Genomic DNA, 25545 nt, shown 5'->3' on the forward strand with positions numbered 1-25545 from the left:
GGCATTTATCCTTCCTGTGAAGTGCACCACGCATCATATATACACAGGACACATAACCTAGTGCGTGTATGAAATAGCTAAAAAATTATTCAACAAACGGTGGAGGGAGAAACAATCATTTTTAAATACCACATTGTATATAAAGTTTGTTTAAAAAAAAAAAAAGACATTTACTATCAGGTGACTAAAATGTTAACATGCCTTTTGGGCCACTTCATCCAGGTCCACCTAGTCAAGTCTCAAAGGCCTGAGTCACAAGCTTCCAAGAGCCATACTGGATTTTCTAGCTTCTAACACTGTGAGAAACAGCACCTTTTAGAGACAAAGCTTTTTAAAAAAAGATTTTATGTGCACTGGTGTTTTGTGTGCACGTGTCTTTGGGAGTGTCAGATCTCCCGGAACTACAATTATAGATAGCTGTGAGCGGCCATGTGGGTGCTGAGAACTGAGCCCAGTTATTCCGGAAGACAGTCCTGTGCTCTTAACTGCTGATTTCTCAAATCCTATTATCTTGCTTTTAATAGGAAAATACCTAATACAGATAGAAATTTAAATTACACAGCCTTCTTAAGAGATTGAAAAAAAATTGCCGCTCTCTTCCCTTTCTCTTATTCTTCCTGTGTCTGTCCCTCTCTAGGGCACCCCTCCCCACATTCCTTCTCCTCCCATGCTCATTTAATAAACTCCTCTATAATATAACATAAAATAAAATAAATAAATAAATGCCTATTTGTCTTATTGTATATAAATGAGACTACATAAGGATGTATGTGTGTGTATGTGCCTATTCACACATATATAGCCTTATCTGAATGTGCTATTCAAAACTGTTTTCTTAAAAATAGTTATTATACATATACATATACACAGTCTCCTCAAATGATAGCCACGAAGTTTGAAGTATATGGGAAATGCAGTTTAGCCTGTCAGAGTGGCTCAAGCCTGAGACAGGGGTACATACTTCCAGTCCAGCCCAGCCTAAGCCCCAGCACTCCGAAGCAAGGGCGGAGGGTAAGTAGTTAAGACATTACCTTTATCAGTACAGTATACCTAACATCAAAAGGGACAAAGGCAGTTTTAAGATCTGACAAGCAGGAGGCCATCAACAGTATCCTTCTCTTCTCAAACTAATTATGCCTTTATTTCTTTAAGAAAAAAAACCAACAAAATCGAAACAATATGCACCACTATAAGAACTTTACCTATCAGTGGCCATGATTTCAATTTAATCAAAGTTTAGTCTTGAACAAGTTTATCATCTAACTTATTTAAACGAGAGTAACCATTGTAATGACTGCCGTAGCATATGTAAGAGACTCTAGTTTCGGTTCAGATAAGTTAGCACAGTGTGCAGTGCCTGGAATCAAGCAGAAGTGCTGGATACTGCTCTGAAGCTCTGGGCTATACGCTGAAATTCTCACACACAACAGGCAAAGCTACTCTACTACCTGTTTCTTCCCAGTGTTGAAGCTAGCTAAGTCTCAACTCTTCCCATAACATTATCTTGAGATTATCTATACTCAACTTTGAAGAACTATGACAGACAGCTCATAATATTTAGCAGATCAAAACTGTGTCCCTGAACTGAGCCCACAGTAAGTGAAGGTCTACAGCAAGAGGTCTCGTCCTCCTCCTACAAGGCTCACTGCTAATTTGGGAAGCATGCATGCTTAAGACTTCTAGGCTAAAGACACATATATTTCACTCATTTATCACATAACTATCTAACAAAAAAAGCACTATACATCAAGCACTGAATTAAACCATACTAAAATTCATTTTCCCTCAAGCTCTGTAATATAGTAATAATTTAAAAATCAATCAAATCTGTACAAAAGCAGGCAGGCCTTCTGTGATTCATGCTATAATCTCCACCTTCCAATCAGGCCCTCAATAAATTAAGTATAAAGTAGCAGAAAAGAAAAGGCATATTACACTGATTGTTAGCTATGTGAGTCCTATGAGGGTGGAGAAAAGTAAATAACAAACCTGAAATTTAGCCACACAATTGGAATTACAAAAGTTATACAGTTTTCCATCAGGCATTGTGGCTTGGTACTGAGGTAAAGAGTTTCGCTTACAAAAATGGCAAATAATCCCCAAACCTGTAAGAGAAAAGATACATACCTGATTTCTTTATAAAGTAAAAGAAAGTTTTCTTAAAGGCTAACTGATAGTTAAATGGGTCTCTCTACAAATTATTCTCATATTATTTGTACCCTTTAGTTATTCAAGATTACTTGCATCATTAAAAATTACTGCCAGGGGTATAAGAAATGGCTCAGCGATTAAGAGCTCTTGCAAAACCCCACCAAGTTCAGCTCCCAGCACGCACAAAGCAGCTGACAACCCCCTGTAACTCCAGGCCCAGGTGACCCTTCACCCTCTTCCGACCTCTGCATGTACACAAGTGGGACGAATCATACAGGCAAAACACTCATGTGCATAAAACCAAATATTTAATAAAAAAGTAGTTATTTTTTAAAAACCTGTTAAATTATCTAAAGCATATATGGACACATAAAAATACATTTTAGATAGCTTTGAGTATAATTGTAGTAAGAGTTTTACCTAAGAATTTCAGATACAGAGAAAAATCTCACCAACTTCTGAAAATTAAAAATTATGGAAACCATCAAAAGGCTTGCATTAAAGAAGTAAGGTGTGAGAAAACCAAACACATTTAAAACCATAAAAATAAGATCGGTTACCTTTAATAAACAATTATGTCATTAAAGTCTTTAAACTTTCCAAATACCTGAAACTTACTTTGTGATTTTGCATATTTTGTCTTGTGACTGTTCATGCAAGCAGTGGAACAATATGGCTCCATATATCCATTAGGACCTATACACTGAGTCATATCAAAAAACCTACACTGTGTTCGGCAACCAGTACAAGTTGTCAGTTTTCCGTATTTCTAAAATTTGAACACAGAAAGATAATTTTAGAAACCACAATTAGAACTAATTTCATGACATTTTTTGAAGAGCAAAGAACAGCACTCTCTATGGAGCCTCAAAACCTCTCACCTTCCTTCCTTAGCGCCCCAAGATCTGGGATTGCGGACATGTGCCATCACACATGGCTCAGAGCATTTGCCATCTATTCAAAGTGATTCTGTTACTCTCTTTTATCTCCATACAAACTAACTGTGCCACCAATCAGATTAGGTTCTCACAAACCAATCATCAATCCTCTAACTCTCCTTCAGAAAACAACCATGTGTCTAACATCTAGGTGAAAGTATAGAGATGGCTCAGTGTACCGTGTGTGTGTGTGTGTGTGTGTGTGTGTGTGTGTGTGTGTGTGTGTGTGTGTGTGTGTCACTGTGCTCAAGTCTGAATTTCTAAGAAACAAGAAAGCAAGCAAGCAAGCAAGCTCTCTATAGCTACTAAATCTTACTATCCAGAGGTAGTTTGTGGGTTTTGGAGCCCATGAGTTTTGCAGAGTTGAGGAAATGAAATGAAGTTCAGGAGAACTACAATTTGGAAAACAAAATAATAAAAAACGTAAAGAACTACGGCTACCTGACCACAGGTATCTCAAATGAGGTATCCGGCTAAGGATTAATACGCCCACGTTTGAGAAGCAGACATAGAAGGAGCTGGCAGTGATGCTGCATGTAGGAAGTTGGGGCAGGATTCCCAGCTATACAATGTGACCCTGTCTGACAGAGCAGCAGCAGCAGAAAACAAAACAAAACAAAACAAAAACAAACAACAACAACAACAACAACAACAACAAAACCCAAAACCACTCCAAATGCAGCATGGGGAAAAGAAAGCCTGTAAGAGCCTGAGTGGCTAGGCAGCAGTAGAGCACCATGTCAGGTGTATGGGAAGGATGCTATTCAACTGGGTAGACAGTGTCAAAAAATTATACCTGAAAAGAATTTTTCTAAGAACGCAAGTATTTTCTGACATATAAAGACTTGTAAAATGTAGTAGAATTGAAAAATCTATCTTTTGAAGATAAGAAAAACACTCAACATATGGTATAAAAAAGATTTTAATATCTTTATATAACTATTATGCTAAAAATACTTTTTTTGTTGTTTTTCAAGACAGAGTTTCTGTGTATAGTTAAAAAATACATTTTAATGCTTGAAAATAGATGTGATTTTACATATATGTACTTGACACCAGGGGCCCACACATATAAGGAGGTAGCTAATTCCCACAAGCTGTCCTCTGACCTTCACACATCCACCATGGCAGGCACACACCCATACACATTTTCTTTTTAAATGAGTCTTGAATCTCACCAACATTCCTGCTCACCTCAGGCTGCATTAAGAAAGAGTCCTGCATGTGATCTCGAACTTCCTTCAGGAAGCTTGGATGGCTACCTACCTAAAACATTTTTAAAAAGACTCCGTAAGTACATAAAGTAAAGCTGTTAGACTGAAAAGTAAACGAACAAGCTATGAAAGTTGCTTCAATTATTGACTGATTTATAATTTCCTAACTTTCAACAATGCATTTCTGTTCTGTACTCACTGTAGAGGGAAAATGACACAATGATAAAACATTAACATAACAATGTAGGAAATAAATAAAACAGACTTTGATTCATCCCCTCCATCACCTCAGCATTAAAGGGCCAGCACTTGGTCTCTAGTACTAGATAAGCACTCTAGTATTAAGATACCTCACCCCACCCCACCCCCGCACCCACCTCCCTGGGATCTCTGTGATGGCCTGGCTGGCCTGGCTCTCATTATGTAGACCAGGCTACCCTTAAACTCATGGAGATCTGCCTGTCTCTGCCTCCCAAGTGCTGAGATTAAAAACATGAGTCACCACACCTGACAAGATATATCAAAATATATCTTAAATAGGGCTGGAACCATGACTCAGCAGTTAACCACAGACTGCTCTTCCACAGGACCTGGGTAAAATTCCCAGCACCCACATGGCAGTTCACAGCTGTTTCTACCTCCAAGATCTGACACCCTCACAAAGATACAATGAAGGCATAACACTAATGCACACAAAAATGAATATAAATTTTATACATATGTATATATTTATATACCTTAATAATAGAGATTACTAATTATCATTCTTTGGACTTTTAATATTTTGTTCTTTCCTTTTTGTTTTCTTTCTTTTCCAGGTAGGGTCTCACTATATAGGCCTGGCTGGACAGAACTTGGCATGCAGAATGACAAGTCTCAAATTCAGAGACCCCACCCTGCCTCTAACACTTGAGTGCTGGGATAAGGATGTGTACCACCTCATCCAGGCGGTACGTTTGACGTTTTTAATTGCACATGTGTGGAATGTGTAGAGGTCATAGGACAGCCTTAGGTATCAGTCCTGACTTCTCCTATTTGTCAAGTATGCCAGGAAGCTGGAATATGGGCTTCCAGTGACGCCCTATCTCCATCTCCCGTCCTGGTGGTGGGAGCACTGGGATTACAGACAGTATGCTACCTGGTTTGGCTTATGGGTGCTAAGGAATTCAAACTCATGTGCTCACTTCTGCACAGGTTAGGCCATCACGCCATCCTCTGTACTTCTGAGTTTTGAGATGGTCAGGCTTGCTTTAAACTCAGTGCCTAGCGCAGACCAGCCTTGAAACTGTGATCTTCCTGCCCCAGCTTCCTGAGCAGCTGAGAGAACAGTCTGGTAGTACTGAACCATATGTATGTCACCGTTAATCAGGAAAAGCAATTGTTCCTCTTAGATAACCCAGCATATTTTAAGATCTTATTAAAACACAATAAACTGTTATGAAATCTCAAATCTAAAATAATAAAGAAATAATTAAAATTTCACTATCTGAAAAGTGAGTTGTTTTGAGAATCTTTTTAAAGCACTTAATGTATATAGCCTCCAACAGGTAAGTATGTGCATCCTTACCCTAAAGTTTAAAATGATTAAGTCTCCTATATGTTATGAAAATATGCTGGAGGTGGAAAGTTACTGAAAAGCAACAAAATATATACTATTATGATCTATAGCACATAATCAGGGTTCCAAAAACTAAACAGTGAAGACAGTAAAAATCAGTAAGCCATCAGGCTGTGACTTGAATCCCAGCACCCAGGAGGCAGAGACAAGTTTAAGCTTAAGGTCAGACTAGTCTAGAGTTCTAGGACACCCAACGCTACACAGAGAAACTTTATCTCAACACCCCCCCCCCTGCAAAAAAAAAAAAAAGAAAACCAATTACAAAGTTAAATGGGGAAAAATAAGAATGGGTCATATAATTTTAGTTCATAAGCTGCAAGACACTGTCTAGACTGTAACATATCATGTTGTAATCTCCAATAAATCTTATAATCAATAAAAGGGCCTGCATGGACTCCTACCTACTTATTTACTTAGGAATATATGAAAAACTCAAAGAACAAAAACATGAATAACTATTTCAAGAAGATGTTCATTGTACTTAACAATGATAGGGCTGTGGAGCTCAGTGACAGGGTGTATGCTTAACTAATGTTCACAAAATTCCACATGAAAAGCTCAAGCAACATGGGTTCCAGACATGTAATGAACACATGCATGCACGCAGGCACGCACCCCATACACACACACACACACACACACACACACACACACACACACACACACAAAGCAGGAATAAAAGAAAAAAGATCCCTAGACTAAGAAATCAAAGTTTAAGTTAAAAAGAGCAATCCTTGGGCTGTAGAGATGGCTCAGAGGTTAAGAGCTCTGGCTGTTCTTCCAAAGCTCCTGAGTTCAATTCCCAGGAACCACATGGTGGCTTATAATCATCTATAATGTGATCTGATGCCCTCTTCTGGCATGCTTGCTCACATGCTGGCAGAATAATGTGTAAATAATTCATAAATAAATCTAAAAACAAACAAACAAAAAAAGAAATCATCATCACAAAAAGCAAAGCTAAAGCTTTAGAATCAATAAGGCAACAGATGTCAAAACTAAAACCACATGTTAGAATTAGCTGGCAAGGATCTCAGAAGTATTGATCATAAAAATGCCTCAATAATTATAATGTGTTTAAGAATAACGTAGAAGCTCTCAATTTAAAAACAGGTGTGATGGTGCACATCTTTAATCCCAGCATTTGAGAGGCTGAGGCAGGTGGATCTCTGGGGAGTTCAAGCCCATGCCAAGGCTACACAGTAAGATCCTGTCTCAAAGAAATAAATATAGAAAAGAAAAATTGTTTAAGAACTGGAGAATTCTAAGACAGTAACAGACGTACTATTTCATATCTTTGGAGTTCTGGAGTGATAAGACAAAAAGAAAAACTAGACAAGTTCTCCCCCCGCCAAAAAAAAAAACCTGCCTGAAGATGTCCCACATTAGGCAGAACATTAAATTTACAGATAAAAGCTAAATAAACAAACCCTAGATTTACTTGATACTTTTTGGGGGGGGGGATATGATATACACCAACAATTTGTTGAAATTATAAAGACAAGAATAAAATCTTGAAATTAGGGGGAAAACTTATACAAACAACCATAACTACTATACAACAGCAGCATGGAGAAACAGAACGTTCAACCCCTGACTCTAGCCCCACCCACACAAGAAAAGGCAAAGCATAGAGCCTAAGTTCCATCTTACTCTTCAGTAGAAGGTATGCCTCCTAAGCCCCCCACCCTAGCTACTATTAAAGACCAAATCTTTCCCTCCACTAGGCAGTGGTAATATAGCTTAATCACCACCAACCACTCTTACCCCAAATCTTGCTAAGGTGGTCTGACCTAGCTCATAGTGGAACCAATAACTAGCAGTAACAAGGCCAGTACTGAAATTACAGAGAAGGTGGCTGCATCTCAAACACTAAAATAAAACAAAACAACAGAGGTTGGAGGTGTTCCTCAGTAGAATGTGCTTGTAATGAACTCCAGAGTGAAGGCTCAGAACCACACAAGCTCTGTATTCACTGTACCACCAGGAGGGCGGATACAGGAGAACCAGCCTTCTAAAGTCATCTTCACCTACACACCAAGTTCAGGCTCAGCTGGGATACAAAGAAAAATAAAGGGAGTGGTGGGCTACACCTTTTTACATAAGTCTAGTCACAGCTCAGTGAGACAGGAAGAATGCTTATTTGAGATAATATGGATCCTTAATAATCATTAAATCTCAAATCAATACTCCACCTTCCCTTTAAAAAAAGAAAAAAACACGCCTGGCGGTGGTGCCACCAGCCTGGTCTACAGAGCAAACAGCAGGACAGCCAAGGCCACATAGAGAAAACCTGTCTCGAAAAAAGTTAAGAAAAAATCAAAAAAAGAAAGAAAAAGAAAAAAGTGTGGGAGACTGAAACAAGGGCCTTCCTTACACAGGAAAGCAAGAAGCAAATGTTCTACTACTGAGATCCAGCAAATCACCACTATAACCTGACAATAGAGAAAAGGAAAGGAAATAAAGATCAAAGCGCAAAAATAGTAAAATAGAATTACAAAGCAGAACCAGTAAGTTGATTATTCAAAAAGATACAGACCACATCTATAGGCAGCAACCTACAATGCCAGCGGTTGAGTAGGCTGAAGCAGACAGGTTGCTGTGAGTCTGAGGCCAGCCTGGACTACATAGTAAGTTCCTAGCTACACAGTGAGACCCTGGTCTTGATTTAATTAATGGATGGATGGATGGATGAATGGATGAATAGCTGAGAGCACTGGCAGCTCTTTCAGGGGATCCAGGCTCTCCAGGCATCAGGCGTGAACGTGGTGTGCACAGACATACAATACAAATAGGCAAAACATCCATAAACATAAAACTGTTAAGTAAATCAAAACAACTGCCAGAAGATAGCTCACATAGCAAAGTGTTTTCCAACAACTGTAAGGACAGAGGTTTAGTCCCTAGCATCCAACTTAAAAAGCTGGGTATGGTGGCATGCATTTGTATTATGGTGCTGGGGCGGTGGAAACACATGGATGTTCTGGAGCTCTGGGCTACTCAGCCTAACCTTAGCCTAAGTCCCAGGTCTCAGGGCAAAAGCATTACCTCAAAAACCAAGATGACTAAAGAATGACACTCAAGATTGACCGGCGGTCTCCATACATATACCTATAAGCACCCCTGTACCCATAACACACCCATGCCATCCCATAGTCACATCTATTATAGAAAAATAGATGTGACTACAATTCAGTGGGATACATCAACCTAGCATGCGTAGAAAGGGGAGAAAAACAAAAGAAATAAAGTTTCTATAAACCTTTTGCTAAAGTAACAAAAGACACAAAGGCCAGGAAATAACTCAACCAGTAAACTCCTTGCTACACAAACCTGGTAACTTGAGGTCCACCCCTAGCACCCATATTTTTTAAAAAGCCAGGCATATTTGTAACAGAACCAAGTGGTTCCCCAGGGCTTGCTCACCAGTCTGCCAGTCTAGACTACTTTGATAAGCTCCAAGCCAGTAAGATTCCATACCTCAAAAAATAGGTATATACATATACCAGGTGGTCAGCACCCAAGGAAAGACACCCCAAAGCTGACCTCTGGCTCACACACCTACACATGACCCCATACCAAAAATGTATACAAATACACACACACACACACACACACACACACACACACACACACACACAAACACACACACACACACACACACAAAGACAGAAAGAACACCATACATAAATGTAACATCGTTGTCTCAAAAAATAAAAGGAATACAAGAAAGTGGTATGAAAAGTTATACAACACACACAAATTCCCAAAACAAACACAAAAACTCCCCAGAATATGTCAAGAGAACTATATGAAGTAAGGAGACTTAACCGGCCGCTGAAATCGTCCCGACACTGACATGATGGCAGAAGCTGTAGGCGCAGCATGAAGATGGGGACAGAACAGCCTGAGGCCAGCCGGGACAACATAACAAGACTCTGTTTCAAGACTAAAACAAACCCCAGCAAAGAAAAGCTCAAGAGCAGACTGCTTCACTGCTAAAATCTATAAACAACATGCAATCTCAATTTCTTCCAAAAAGGAGATGAGGCATTTCAACCCACCACTCCACGAGCCAGCATTATCCTCATTACAAAACAAATTTAACAGCAAAAGAAAACCAGAGTACCAGAGTAGACATATAAGCTTAGGTAGAAGAAACTGTAGTAACAATCACATGGGATTTATCCCTATGGACCATTAAAAAACGAAATTAACCTACATGCTCAATAAAGTTTTTTAAAAGTTACCTCAAAAGGACAGAAACAGCATTAAACCAAATTCAACACACTCTTATAATTAAAAAGACCCATATATACTAAGAATACAAAAAAACCTACCTCAACCTTACAATGGCTATATGGACTGCCGTAAGTATGTGTACGCAACTGGTGGGAGGCAAGAAGCTTCCCTGTGGGATCATGACCATCTCCTGGTCATTTTCATCAGACATAATAGTTCTGCCAACAGCAATTGGCAAGGAAACTAACACAAAAGGCATTCATATTAGAAAAGAAAAAATAAAGTTCTCTCGAATTCACAGATAGGAGAAATGACTAAAAATACAGAAAATCCCAAGCCATCTACAATAAAATTAGAGATAATAAATACTTTCAGCAAAGTTAAAGATACCAGAGGACAATAACCCATATTTCTATACTTTGGCCATGTACAGTCTCAAAAGGAAATTAAGTGCAACAAATCAATTAACATGTCAAAGACTAAACATCTAAGAATAAGAACCAAAGAAATGAAGACCTATACAGTAAAAACTACAAGACTGATCAAGAAATACTTAAGTAAATGCAAAAAGACCTATGTTTATAAATAAGAAGGCTCAATACTATCAAGATTTCAACACTAGCCAAAGCCACCTGTAGATTCTATACCATATCAAAATTTTATTTCTGCCAACTTGAAAAGCAGAATCTCAAATTCATATGAAAATGGAATGGGACCAGGGTCTCTAAACAATCAGAAGAACTGAGTTGAGAGTAGCTAAACAAAACTGTTTCCTGAATTCAAAATACTATCAGAATAGAGATGCGGCTCAGTGGTTCATTCCTAGTACAGCAACACAGGTGGGGAAGAAAGACGCAATAAGCAAAGCAGCGAGGCAGGTTCTTAAGATAAAGGCACACAATTCGCTCTGCACACAGATTAGTGCCCTCCCAACTACAGACACTGAAACAGGCCAGGCACATGAGTAATTTCGACAGGAAACATAGTTCATGTTGGGTAGGACCATATATCAACCTAGATAAGCTGACTCTAAAGCCAACATCAAAAAAATTTTTGAGAGTGGGTCTTACTATGGCTAGTTCTCAACCTGTAATCCTCCTGCTTCAATCCCCCAACTACTGAGATTATCAATAGCTATTATCCCCAAATATGGGGCAAACAAAAAATGTTATTCAGCATTCACTATTTTATAACAACAAAAGACACGATACAGGAGAATGGAGAGATGGCTCAGAGGTTAGTGCACTGCCTGCTCTTCCAGAGGTCCTGAGTTCAATTCCCAGTAACCACACGGTGGCTCATGACCATCTGCAATGTGATCTGGTGACCTCTTCTGGCCTGCAGGCAGGCTACATGCAGGCAGAGCACTGTATACATAACAATAAATAAATAAATCTTAAGAAAAGAAAAGAAAAAAAAGACGACGATAGGATACAGCTATAAAAAGACTACTACACACCCTTTTACTGTCTCTTATATGGTCAATCACCCAAGATTATAGAAAGAACTATAGAAGACATCCTGATTTGCTGGTTAAAAAACAAACAAACAACAACAACAAAAACTCCTGCAGACCAGGCGTGGTGGCACATGCCTTTAATCCTAGCACTCAGGAGGGAGAGCCAGGAAGATTGCTGTGAGTTTGAGGCCAGCCTGGTCTACAAAGTGAGTTCATGACAGCCATGGCTACAGAGAAACTCTGTCTCGAAAAACCAAAAAAATAAAATAAAAACACTCCTGCTGTGCTAATTAAGATTATCATCATGGAACTGATCATGGACTGGGAAGAGATATACAGAGGCACACCCATTAGACACACAGTACTTCCAGCATACAAATATAATAAATGCAAATAACCTAAAGGCACAGATAATTTAAATGCAATAAATACTGTAGGAATGGTGATATGTGTGTTTTATCCAAGTACTTAGGAGGCTAAGGCAGGAGATCAAATTCAAGGCCAGCTTTGGCTACCAACAGGTTCGGTCACAAAACAGAATAAAATGAAAGAATGCAGTGATAATTTTGAGAATTGTTGCTTTTATTATTACAGACAAATGTGTGCTTCCTTCAACCCAACTCCTACTTTGAAACTCTAACCTCCAATTTGTTATGTAGACACAGACTCTTTTAGAAGTAATTACGATTAAACAAAGTTATAAGGGTGGAGCTCTAATCCAACATGACTGGTTTCCTACATGAGAAGAGGGAAAGACCATATACTAAAAAAGTAAAAAAAAAAAAAGACAGCTGTAGGGAAGCAGGAAGTAGGGGAGAGCAGCAGCAGAGACCAAGTGTGGGGCTCTCAGCCTCCAGAACCATAAGAATGTTGGTCACTATTGTGTAAGTCAGAGTCTATGTTATCTGGTACACAGCAGATCTAAAGAACTAGTTAATATTAATCTAATCAAACATACGTTGATTAATTTAACAATGAAGTTAGCCATTTCCTTAATTTTTCAAAAATACAGAACAAAGTAGACAAAGACAGTTCTACCTACAAATAATGCATAGAGATCAAAGAAAAACCAAAATAGTTCATCTTATTGTGCAATTTTACTTCTAAATGTATTTACAAACTCAAACTAGAGACCTAAAACTGGAAATTAATCGTAAATCTTACATAGAAGAATAATGATCCCCAAACCAAACTAACAGTTTGAAAATCCTTCTCCAACTCCCCCAAAAGAAAATTCAAGAGGAACTGCAATAGTAGCACTTACTACTATATGCAAAATTACAAGTTGATTTCCAGCAACCTACGTATTTTCCTAATTCATTTGTGGTAGGTCATCTTCATATAAAAGACAATTATGAAATTAAATGAAATTCTCCTCCATTAGAGCTACCACAATGCTTCCAAACCCACACAACAGAGCACCTGGCCATGGTTTTTTCTCTTTAGCACATACATTACCTGTTTGTACTCACTGACACAGCTCTGACAGCAGAACCTTTTCTGCTGGCCGTCAATCACCAAAACATTGTTTCCAGCCCCTTTACTGGGCAGATATTCCCCACACTGCTCACAGCAATTCATTATCAGGCCGTTGGCCATTCTGTATCTATTGAAGCAGTGGTCACTACACAGCTTATGAGTCATATTTTTAAAACTAACTTCATGGCGAATCTAAAAGAAAAACAGAATTTTAAAGAACTTCAAGTAGCTTAAAAAGATGATCCAACAGCAACAAAGACACAGCACTCTATGAAGGCTAATTTGAGGCAAGGAAAAATCAAAATACCTATCATGTCTCTGAACTATTTATATATAAAAAAATGCATGTACATACACGTGGTACTGAAAAATAGAATGGCCATAACTGTTATCACTATTAACTTCTCAAAAGATAAAACGACAGAAAACTCACATGTTTAGATAGTGTTAGTATTACTTTTCATAAACAGACTTACTTTAAATCTTTAGACAACTCCAAAAGAAATGACAAATAAAAGTACACTGCACTGGCAATGAAGCGGAAAAGCCAATACTACACTCAACTCAAAAAGTATGACTGATTAGTAATGTGAACTAATTTCATGATTAGTAATGGGAATTTATTTTTTGAAAACGCTTCCACTTCTACATGCCTGCAAGTGCTTGTCTTTCTTGGGTAGTCAAGTCTATCTGTATAAATAAATGTATTATTAGACCAATAATAAAGGAAAACAATCAAAATACTGTGACTTTTTTCTGACTGCTCTCAACCTGATGAAATAAACAAGGTAATTTTTCCCGAGTCGGCTTCCTTGGAAGACTGGGGTTACATAATAGAATACTCCAAGTTTCTAAGGACACCTGCATCAACAAGAGAATAGGGAGAACTGTCAAAACCCAAAACCATCTCTCGTAAGAGCAGTGGAGGACAGAAGTACAAACCTCAGTCAGTTTGCCACAGATGGTGCATCTTGATTTATTTAGAGTTCCTTTAGCAGGACTCTGTTTATCCTCATAGAGAGACAAACAAGATGTACTACAAAATTCTTGGAAGGATTCACTTGAATCCACTTGAGCAACAATTGTTCCTTTCATTGTAGTTATATCTCTGAAAAATAAGAGGTTCAACTTAAAGTTCCATTTCAAAAGAAACTAAAAATAAAGGTTACAACTGATATTTTCAACCACAGATTGAATCATGGACATTAAACACTATATTTTACATCTAGAAGATCACTTTTTCCCCCAGCAGTTCATTTTTAGTATAAAATATGAACTCTTTAGCAAAGGGTGGGGGGGGGGGGGAAGAAGGGAGGACAGGAGAGAGATTGATTTAAGTCAAACTGTTTGATCTTGTCACTGTAAACTATCTTCAAATACATAAACAGGGCTTTCAGATATTGGAAACACTAAAATAAAATTACTATAATTACATGGAATCAAAGACTAATTATTTAAACTATAGTGCCTGCTCAATTCCTCTTCCTGATTAACAGGTAAGCATAAGATTACTAGATCACAAAAGTTTAACAGCAAGAGAAACTACACAAAACATTTTCTACTTAAATGTACCACTTGCCAGGCATGGTGACTCACGCCTACAATCTGAATACTGAGAAGGTGAAGGTAAAAGGATTGGGAATTCAAGGTCCTAAGTACATATCAACCTAAATTACATAAGACTGTGTTTAAACATAAACAACCAAACAAATAAACTAATAGAAGGGACGGCATGCACCTATAATTCTGGCACTCGGGAGAAGTAGTAAGATTGCCACAAGTTTAAAGCCAAAATGACAACAAAAATAATCTAAAATAATAATAATATGACACTACTGAAATTAAGTCTTTCTTTCAAAGAAAGACTAAATTTCTAGAGCTTTATTACACTACCGTATTGTAAATAATCTAAAGACTATAAAACAACTGCTTCTGTGCTTCAAAACTAAAGCATTAAGCCCTTTCAGAGAGGTCTAGTGTATCAAAAATAGCTTCAGATTTGGGCTGCTTTAAGAGACTTGATGCTGTAATACATTATATCATCTATTTTTGTTTGTAAACAGTGAGAACGGATCTGAAAAAGAACAGAAGCTGTATTTCCTTTTTTTTTTTTAGACAGGGTTTCTCTGTATAGCCCTGGCTGTCCTTGACTCACTTTGCAGACCAGGCTGGCCTCGAACTCACAGAGATCCACCTGCCTATGTCTCCCGAACACTGGGATTAAAGGTGTGCACTACCATTTCAGGCTAACCCTTTGACAACATTCAAAACAAATACACCCAAAACCCAAATATTTACCAATTGAAAATAACCACATTTCCAAAGATAGTGTAAAATGTGGCTTATTTTAATAAGGAATGTACCATATATATCTTCTGTATCATGAACATAAATACTTCACTGTCTTATTCTTATAATTAACAATGACTGTAGTAGTAGAGTGCCTCTGTGAGGTAAGGCCCTAGACTAGACTCCTTGCACTGTAAAAAACAAAAATATAAACGATGTAAATATTCACATTTTTTTTTCCCAAATTCAGAAGATCCACTGAAAAGGACAGCCAAAATAATTACAAGGGCCTAGATAAATCAGCCCCAAAGCCTTGGGCTTCAAAAATTAAAAGAAGCTTACCATTTTTTAAAACATGAATTTATCTTTTAAGAGTCTTAATGAAATTTCTAAAAGCTTTTACTATCAATATTCAACCACAGAGAACTATATGAAAGGTTAATCTTACTTTTTACACATAACACAGAGTTTCTTTGGAGCAGGTTTATGAGAGAAAGAAGAAAGGCAGGTGGTTGAACAAAAGAGGTGAGCAGATCCCTTTCGTTGATAAGCTGTTTGTCCCTTCTGTAGAGGTTTTTTGCAGTTTGCACAAGTGACTTTAACAGGTTTAGTGGGCTGCTGCTGGTTTGAGGGCTGGAATATCTGCTTAGGAAGTGAGGCCACTGGTGATAAAGAATCCACCCCTTGCTGTTTCTGGTTCCGAGGAAATGACGCGGACTGGGAGATCCAAGAATCTTAAAAAACAAAATATGGAGAAAAGAATAATCAAATAAGTATTTAAAAACACTAAAATCTATTATCAAAGAAATAGTTTTACTCTTCCAGTTTGTCTTAAGTTTATGATACTAATTAAAGCCACACAGTAGTTTATGCCGGTAGTCCCAACACTTGGGACACTGAAACAGGACTGCCATGAAGTTGATACCAGTTTGAGTTCTAACGCAAGACCCTCACTCAGATGCTAATGAGGCATCAATTTTGCAGAGAGGTAGTGTTTGTGATTAATAATTGTGTGCTTTCTGTAAATAATATAGTCTTAAAAATGGCAAGACAGTCCATGATATAATGTATAATTAGCTAGACTTAGCTATTTTACTACATATACATATCTTCTACTATTGTTGTTGTTGTTGTTGTTATTATTATTATTATTATGTAGTGCTCTGCTGCATCATCGTTGTTGTTGTTGTTGTTACGATGATGACGACGACGATGATGATGTACTCTGCCTGCCACTAGATCTCATTATAGATGGTTGTGAGCCACCATGTGGTTGCTGGGAATTCAACTCAGGACCTCTAGAAAAGCAGTCCTTAAGCGCTAAGCCATCTCTCCAGCCCCGCATACACATTTCCAATCAACATGTTCTACAACATAAAAGTATATTATGGGGCTAGGGAGATGGCTCAGCAGTTAAGAGCACTGACTGCTCTTCTGGAGGAACCGGGTTCAATTCCTAGCCCCTCATGGCAGTTTACACTGTCTGTAACTCCAGTTCCAATACATACACATAGACAAAACACCAATCCATATATTAAAAAAAAAAAATCATTAAAATTATTTTTTAGAAAACATTATTTCTGTTAGCTAGTTTAAATTATAAAAAGAATAGAGCTGGAATATGGCTCAGTTGGTAACGTATTTGGCTACACGAGCAAGGGGACCTGAGTTCATATGACAGAACTCATGTTTTTGTTGTTTATTTAAAAAAAAAAAAAAAAAGGAAGCCAAGTATGGTACACATATTCTTAATCCCAGAACTGAGGAGGCAGAGACAGATTCCCTAGGGGTCACTGACCAGCCAGTCTAGGCTACTTAGAGACCTCTAGGCAAATGAGAGACCTGGTCTCAAACAGTAAGATAAACAGAGCATGAGGAACAATATGATTAACCTCTGACCTCCACAGTAATGCACATGCATACAACAAAGCAATGATTAAAAATAAATTTAAAATATTGTATTCTACCACTTTCAAGATTGGTGTGCTACTTTTTAAAAAAGTTTTACTTTTCTCTAAAGTAGAAATAGCACAGAACATTAAGTATGATAACACGTGTGACTAGCATACAGGAAACACTAAAAAATGTCATTGGTTATGAGACAGGAAGTGTAGATGTATTTACAAGGAACACATACATCAACATAAAAATGGACAATATGACATGTTTGAAAAGACATAAAATTATTTCACAACATCTTTTTGTAATTTTTCATTTATATTGTCTTTATATGTGCATGTCATGGGAACAAGTGGAGATTGGAGAGCAACCTTCTAAAAGGCAGTTTTTGCTTATCATCATGTGGGTCCCAGGCATCAAACTCAGCTTGCAAATTCCTTTACCTGCTGAGCCATCCATCTCACTGGCCCAAAACATCTTTTTAGGGCTAGAGAGATGGCTCAGAGTTTAAGAGCACTGACTGTTCTTCCAAAGGTCTTGAGTTCAACTCTCAGCAACCACATGGTAGCACACTGCCCTCTTCTGATGTGCAGGCGTACCTGCAGGCAAAGACACTATATATAATAAATAAATCTTTAAAAGAACAGCTTTCTAGCCGAGCAGTGGCAGCACACACTTTTATTCCCAGCACTTGGGAGACAGAGGAAGGCGGATGGAGGCCAGCCTGGTCTACAAAGTGAGTTCCAGTACAGCCAAAGCTACATAGAAAAACCCTGTCTCTAAAAACTAAAAAGAATAGCTTTCCAGTGACAGTGGTGGAGCAGCACCTTCAATCCCAGCACTAGGGAGGAAGGTTGATCCTTGAGTTCAAGGACAGCATGGTCTACAGAGTGAGATCCAAGAAAGCCTGTCCCAAATTAATTAATTAGTTAGTTTATTAATTAATTAAGCTTAATGGCTTTCTTTACCTATCAGCTCTTACAGTTCCCTTTACAGGTTTTCATATCCTCCAATATTTAAAAACAGGAATGGTAATCATCTATCTAAGCCTTTAGTTTTATAAACAAGATTAAAAAGGGTAACAGTTATGTTTTTCCAAATAACACCAATAGAAAGAATTGGTATAAAAAGCAAAATTTTATGACTTTTTCTTTTTTAAGTCAGAGTGGCCTCAAGTTTTATATGTACCTGGGACTGACTGGATTACTGATCCCTCCTGCCTTTACTTCCCAGATGCTAAGATTATACAGATTAGCCCCACAGTCCATAAGTAAGCTTTCTTTTTTTTTTTAAATTTATTGATTATGTATAGTGCTCTGCCTGCATATACGGCTGCATGCCAAAAAAGGGCATTTGAACACATGTGTTTGCTAGGAATTGAACTCAGAACCTCTAGAAGAGCAGTCAATGCTCTTAACCTCTGAGCCATCTCTCCAGACCCCTAAGTAAGCTAACTTTTTTCTTAATGTTATGGAGAGGTTTATTTGGGGAAAAGAAAGGAGAAGGAGTTAGGGCTAAGCGAGGGCCATGAGAGAGAGAGAGAGAGAGAGAGAGAGAGAGAGAGAGAGAGAGAGAGAGAGAGAGAGAGAGAGACAGACAGACAGACAGACAGTGAGAAAAAGAGAAGGGAGGCCCCTAGGGAAACAGGGGGAAGCTGAGGAAGTAATCTATTATTCTCTATTACAAATGAAAGCAGATCAAAACATGTAAGAGCACTCAGTCTGATTACATTTTAGGTTTTTTAACAACTTACAAAAGTCAGCTTTCTCATTCTGGGAGACAACACTAAAGTATTCAGGCTTAGTGACATGAGTATTTATTTTTTCACTGAGCTATCTTGCTGGCCACTACATTTTTTAAAGGTGCATTTTACCTTCCTTTATACAATAAATAAGCAGTATACAAATAGTACTTTTTTTTCTTTTGGTTTTTTTCAAGTCAGGGTCTCTCTGTGTAGCCTTGGCTGTCCTGGACTCACTTTGTAAACCAGGCTGGCCTCAAACTCAGTGATCCGCTTGCCTCTGCCTCCCGAGTGCTGGGATTAAAGGCGTGCGCTACCATGCCTGGCTGAATAGTATATAAATTTTATGACCCATTAATATTTCTAAAGAAATAAGATAAATGCATATATTAAAAGTAATTAAAATTTTGAAACTGGAACTACATAGAGAATCAAGAACTTTTGGTCCACATACACATGACATATACAAACTTTAGAAACTATTGTGGAGGCTGGCGAGACGGCTCAGCAGTCAAGAGCACTAGGTGCTTTTCTAGGGCTGGAGTTTAGTACCCAGCATCCAGGTCAGGGAACTCAGAACAATCTTTAACACTTCATCTCTGAAAGCCCTGATGCCCCCTCTGTCATCTACAGACAACTGCACACACACATGCACATAACAGACAGGCACATAAGGCAGAATAAAAATAAAGCTTTTTTAAAAAACCTGTTAAGTATTTAAAGGAATGGTATAGAGAGTTTAAAACCTATCTACACTATAATCTCAGAATTACAGATACTATCAATTATTTTTGAAACAAAGTCTCACTACGTAGCCCTGACTGAAGTGACTGATTCCTCTAAATGGTGAGGATCAATCTTATTTGCATCTTCATACTTTTATTGTTACCATAATGATTAGAAAACAGCTAGTCTAAGACTAACACTGAAGATAAACTAACTGAGCACATTTATATAAACTAATAAAAGCAACTACGATGAAAAACATACTAATACATACCTGGTGGCAGTATAAACTTGTAAGAACATTTTGGAAAACCATATGGCAATATGTCATAGGTCAAAAATGTTCAGTCTAGGGGTGTGGCTCAGTAGAGTTATTGCAGGATATTTTAATCACACTGCGAACCCTGAGATTGTGTACTAGAAAAACCTGTTTCTAGTTGTGGTGTTACTCAACCCTAGCACACACCTTTAATCCAAGAATATTTTGTAAAAAGGATCAAATAAAGCCAACTATAGGTCAAGAGGCAAAGCAAGCAACCAATAAACAGGAAGTAAACATAGGAGGAAGTCTGGAGGACAGACAGACATACAGGTAGCAGGAAAGATGGACATCAACATGAAGGCTTGGTTTGGTTTGGTTTTGGGTTTGGATTTTCAAGACAGAGTTTCTCTGTGTAGCCTTGGCTGTCCTGGACTCACTTTGTAGACCAGGCTGGCCTCGAACTCAACAGCGATCCGCCTGCCTCTGCCTCCCGAGTGCTGGGATTAAAGGTGTGTGGCGCCTGTTTGTTGTTGTTCTTGCTTTTTTTTTTAAATTTTAAAAAGATTTTTATGTAGATGAATGTTCTACCTGCATAGATGCCTACAGGCCAGAAGAGGCCATCAGATCACATTATAGATGGTTGTGAGCCACCATGTGGTTGCTGGGAGTTGAACTCAGGACCTCTGGAAGAGCAGACAGTGCTCTTAACCACTAAGTCATCTCTCCAGGCTCAATGCTGGGTGTGGTGGTACATGCCTTTAGTCCCAGCACTCCGAGGCAGGGGCAGGTGCATCTCTGTGAATTCGAGGCCACCCTAGTCGATAAAGCAAATCCAGGAAAGCCAGGACTAAGGAAGCCCTGTCTCCAAAAAGCAAAACAAAAACAACACAAACAAAGCAGTATAGAGAAGAAGGGGCTTTTCCTTCAGCAGAGCAGGAAGGTCACTTGGCTGCACTCTCTACCTCTCTGAGATAGTAGGCTTTCACCCCACCATCTTGCTCCTGAGTTTTTATAGGTAAAATGGAATGTTTGGCATTTTGTCTAAAAACAACAGAGTCTATATACCAGATCCCTAAAAATGCAAAAATCTAAGCATGATGAAATGAGATGGCTCAGCAGGTACAGGCACTTGTCAACAAGCCCCAGGATCAACAGGACAACAGAGAGAGCCTGACTCCTGTTAGGTTGTCTGTGTCCTGGCTACGTCTATATTAACTTGACACAAGCTGGAGTTTTTAAAAAAGGGAATCTCAATGGACAAAATGCCTCCATAAGACTGCCTGTATGCAGGTCTTTACTACTGACTGAATGGGAGGCCAGGCTGAGCAGCCAGAAAAGAGTAAGCTAATAAGCAACACTACTGCAAGGCCTTTGGATGATCAGCTCCTGTCTCTTAAGTTTCTGTCCTTGCGTCCATTCATGAAGGCCTGTGGTCAGGACATGTAGGCTAAAATAAACCCTTTCTCCTTCTTCCTGCTTTTAGTCTTAGTATTTTAACACAGCAATATAAAAGTAACTAATATGGCATGTGTGCAAATACACATACATGAGAGAGAATTTTTATTTTTTTAAAGGCTTTTCCTAAACACGCCATAGAGGAGAAAATATCTTTTTAAAAAATGGGCACTGAGCCAGGTGTGGTGGTGCACACCTTTAATCCCAGCACTTCTAGGCAAGCAGATCTCTGAGTCCAAGGTCAGCTTGGTTTACATAGCAAGTTCCAGACCAGTCAAAGCTACATAATTAGTTAGACTCTGTCTCAAAAGAGCAAGCTAAGTATAAGGACTTCAAAGTCATTGAGTTGAATATAGTAAACGTGTACTATAGTAAACGTCAGTCATCCCTTTTTTGCTTTCGTCAAAGTGCTTTGCTTTCGTCAAATGTTAGGAAATAAAATACCTTAGTTCTTTAATAAAAATGTGGGAAATATGCAGAAAAATAAAAGAACAATAAGGGCAATTTATTGTATAAGTTTTTAAGGATTTTACTTTACTTATCTTTTTGTTCTAATCTACATATAAAACAGATATATATATATAAAAACAATCTATAAAAAATGCTAAATTTACAGGATTTTTAATCCAGTAAGCATAAAATCATAGTGCTATTAATATTGTATTTTGCAAATACCGTGCTATACATTGTTTTATAACTTATTAAAATTTCAAACTTTAATGTCAGCAGAAAACATTTTCTACATAACTACATACGTAACAATACTTTTATTACAATTTAAAAAAGGACAAAATATTCGATTCACTCATTTGTATGAAGTAGAGTATCACTACTTACCAGGATTATGATGAGGTGCAGACTCTCCATTCTGAAATACATCTCCTGCAACACTCATCCTACCAGGATTAAAAGGTCCTACTCCAGACTTGGTCTGTGACGTTAGAGACGGCGTGTATGTTTGTATATTCACACCAAAGTTACTTGACTGCAGTCCGTTAGAGACATCTCCCAGGCTGGTATTATGCAGCGAGGTTACATGAGTGATCATTAAATTCATATCTCTGCTGTCAGTACTTTCCAGCTGGGCATCGTTCACAGAGCTTACGCCTGTTTCTAAGGTTGTAACATTAGCAATCTGAATTTCAGAGTCTGGCTCTGTGGTGATGCCACTAGTAACCATTCCAGTATTTACCTTACTTCTTGAAAAAGCAGAAGTAGAGAAATCCGTATCAGTCGTTCTGTTTTTAGTTTCGGAAGGTCTCCTTTCAATAAAATTTGAGGAAGGCTTCTCGTGCCCTTGGTTTGTTTCCATGTCCTCTTCATCATCAATGACAATTGTCTCACTTACACTACTCTTTTGAGAAGTCAACTCTTTCGATGAAGAAACAATTTTGGGATCATTTCCTTGTAGTTCTTCATTTTTTGAAGACGTAAATGTTACTGGTCTTTGCTCAGCCACCAAAGGTGCAGAAGATGGAGGAGGTTGTACAGGTTCAATAAAAACAACATCATCATCGTCCTCCACTGGGGAGTTCTGAAATTTACTGGATCTGGACACTAAAGGATTGGGTGGGCCACTGAATGAATTTCCTACGTTGGTGAGACTAGTTGCCATGGCTGTACTTCCCAGTAAAACAGGCGTTTGATCAGTCAACTCTAATGTTCCCACTGAACTTGTGTCCATTCCAAAGAACCTGTTCCGGGAAATGAAAGAAATGTGAGAATGTGATGTGATTTTTAAAGATGCATCTACTTTCTGTTGTAAGAATGCTGTGATACATTCTGTGATCTCAAGCATCATGTATTTTACATCTCCATATAGCTACCTGTAGGGTGACAAGGAGCACAGCCAACTCTCAGTGACAATGTGCACTCCACTTCCACTACTACTTTCTTTCTAGAGATACACTATCTCCAGAAAGTTTACCCAAATGTAAATATTTAAGTGTCAACAGAAAATCCAAAACTAGCACAATAATATGAAAGCAAGGAGTCGACATCATCTATCTTTTTCTTTCTTTTCTTTTTTTTTTGGAGACAGGGTTTCTCTGTGTGGCCTTGACTGTCCTGGACTCACTTTGTAGACCAGGCTGATCTCGAACTCATAGCAATCCACCTGCCTCTGCCTCCCAAGTGCTAGGACTAAAGGTGTGTGTCGCCACGCCAGCCCTTTTTGGTTTTTTGTTGTTTTTTTCTTTTTGAGATGGAATTTTTACCTGGAACTTATGGAAATTTTAGTCCTTGGACATTCAGAAATCTTTTACTGTTAACTAAATTTTCACAACCACCCAGTTTTAAAAGGTTAGCATGTCCTAGGGCCTCCAGAGGAAGCTTGGTGCTGCTGACACCTTGATCTGATCCCAGGCCAGATTCCTGGCCTCCAAAAACTATAAGGTTAAATTTCTATTGTTTTTTAAATAATGTATTTACCTCTATTTTTTTAATTTTCATTTTATGTGCATTGGTGTTTTGCCTGCATGTATGTCTGTTTAAGGATGTCAAATCTCCTGAAACTTAAGTTATAGGCAGTTGTGAGCTGTCATGTGGGTACTGGGAATTGAACCTGGGTCCTCTAGAAGAACAGCCAGTGCTCTTAACCGCTGAGCCATCTATCCAGTACCCTAATTCATTTATTTTTATTTTATATGTGTGAGAGAGTCAGATCCTCTGAAAGAGAAGTTATAGACAGCTGTGAGCTGCCATGTGGTTGCTGGGAATAGAATTTAGGACCCCTGGGAGAGTAGCGAGTGCTCTGAACTGCTGAGAAATCTCTCCAGCCCCCATTTCCTTTGTTTTAAGATACCAAGTTTACGGTAGTCTGTTGCGGCGGCCAAGGGAACTACATAATCTACTCTTGGTTCAATTTCCCAAACAACCTTTACTCTAGGTATAATTTGTATACTATGTTAATGATTAAGAAACAGGCCACACAAAGCACAGGTCTTTAATTCTAGGCAAAGCAGATGGAGCTCTTCAAGTTCTAGGTCAACCTGCTTTCACATAGAGTTCCAGGCCAGCCAGAACTACACATTAAACTTATCATTTTAAATTAAAACAAAACAGAAAGGCGCAGCGGTGGTGGCTCACACCTTTAATTCCACCACTCAGGCAGCGAGACAGGCTGATCTATGAGTTCAAGGATACCCTGGTCTACAGAGTGAGTTTCAGGGAAGCTGGAATTACAGAGAAACCCAGAGGAAGAAATTGTAGCTTAGGGACTGGAGAGGTGGCTTGACAATTAAGAGTACTGGCTGTTCTCGCAAAGGATCTAGGTCCAATTCCCAGCAACCACATGGTAGTTCACAACTATCTGTTAACTCCAGTTCCAGGGAATCAGATGGCCTCCTCTAGCCTCCATGAGCAACAGGTATGTGTGTGTGTGTATATATATATATGTGTGTGTGTGTGTGTGTACGTGTGTACAGTTTACACATAAAAGTAGTAATACATGCATGTGTGTGTGCATTTGAAAAATTGTAACTGAGAGAAGCAAATTTGTCCATGTCCATAGTATGAATGCACAAGCCTCTTAACTTCAGTTAAGAGTCCAGGGCCTTTCAATGCTCTGCTTCATCCAACCATTTCTGTCCATCTGTTGTGTTTTTTCGGACAGGATCTCACTCCATAACCCCATCTAGTCTCAAACTCACACCAATCCTCCTGCTTCAGCCTCAAGTCCTCAGTTTACAGTGAGAAGCAGCACATCCAGCTCTGCATACCTACCATAATGCCTACCTATGTTGAAGCCAAAAAGAAGCCAGAGTCAAAAAAGAAAAAGAAAAACAAATACTACAACAAAGTTCTGGAACACATGGAGATGAGATCATAGTCAAAGAAGGCAGCATTACTAATTGTCAAGAAAACTTGAGATTTTAAGAGACAAAACGGGGCTGGAGAAGGCAGAAAAGAGATCAGGTGACCACGCAGAGGGGCAAAAATGGAGAGCATGCACTGTAAGTAGATTTGTAGACATGACAGGAGTATGAAAGTTGAGGTGATTTATAGACAACATTGTGAAGAAAGCAACGGCTTACAGTGAGAGCTGAATATATCGAGTGTTCAACAGTGCTAC

General features: G+C 38.5%; 2 protein-coding genes across 9 annotated transcripts in view; one reads left to right on the plus strand and one right to left on the minus strand.

Annotated features, from left to right (window-relative positions):
• Positions 1–25545, plus strand: part of LOC311588926 (uncharacterized protein MSANTD5) — a 179315-nt gene that overhangs the window by 74464 nt on the left and 79306 nt on the right. The gene's annotated exons all lie outside the window — the stretch shown is intronic.
• ZMYM2 (zinc finger MYM-type containing 2) overlaps positions 1–25545 on the minus strand; it is a 70355-nt gene that overhangs the window by 31231 nt on the left and 13579 nt on the right. For 6 of the 8 annotated variants that reach the window (XM_084767123.1, XM_084767120.1, XM_084767124.1 and 3 more), the window contains 7 exons: positions 22311–23167; positions 15839–16124; positions 14044–14209; positions 13081–13293; positions 4284–4355; positions 2770–2920; positions 1990–2105 (listed from right to left, as the gene is read on the minus strand). In XM_084767123.1, coding sequence (XP_084623249.1) covers positions 1990–2105; positions 2770–2920; positions 4284–4355; positions 13081–13293; positions 14044–14209; positions 15839–16124; positions 22311–23157 — 1851 coding nt within the window. In that variant the 5' untranslated portion in view covers positions 23158–23167. Of the gene's footprint in view, positions 1–1989; positions 2106–2769; positions 2921–4283; positions 4356–6375; positions 6834–13080; positions 13294–14043; positions 14210–15838; positions 16125–22310; positions 23168–25545 lie in introns of those variants that run through there. The other 2 variants (XM_084767125.1, XM_084767127.1) reach the window with 2 other exon arrangements.

The sequence above is a fragment of the Acomys minous genome (assembly GCF_964271855.1).
Source record: "Acomys minous genome assembly, chromosome: 18".
Lineage (NCBI taxonomy): Eukaryota > Metazoa > Chordata > Mammalia > Rodentia > Muridae > Acomys > Acomys minous.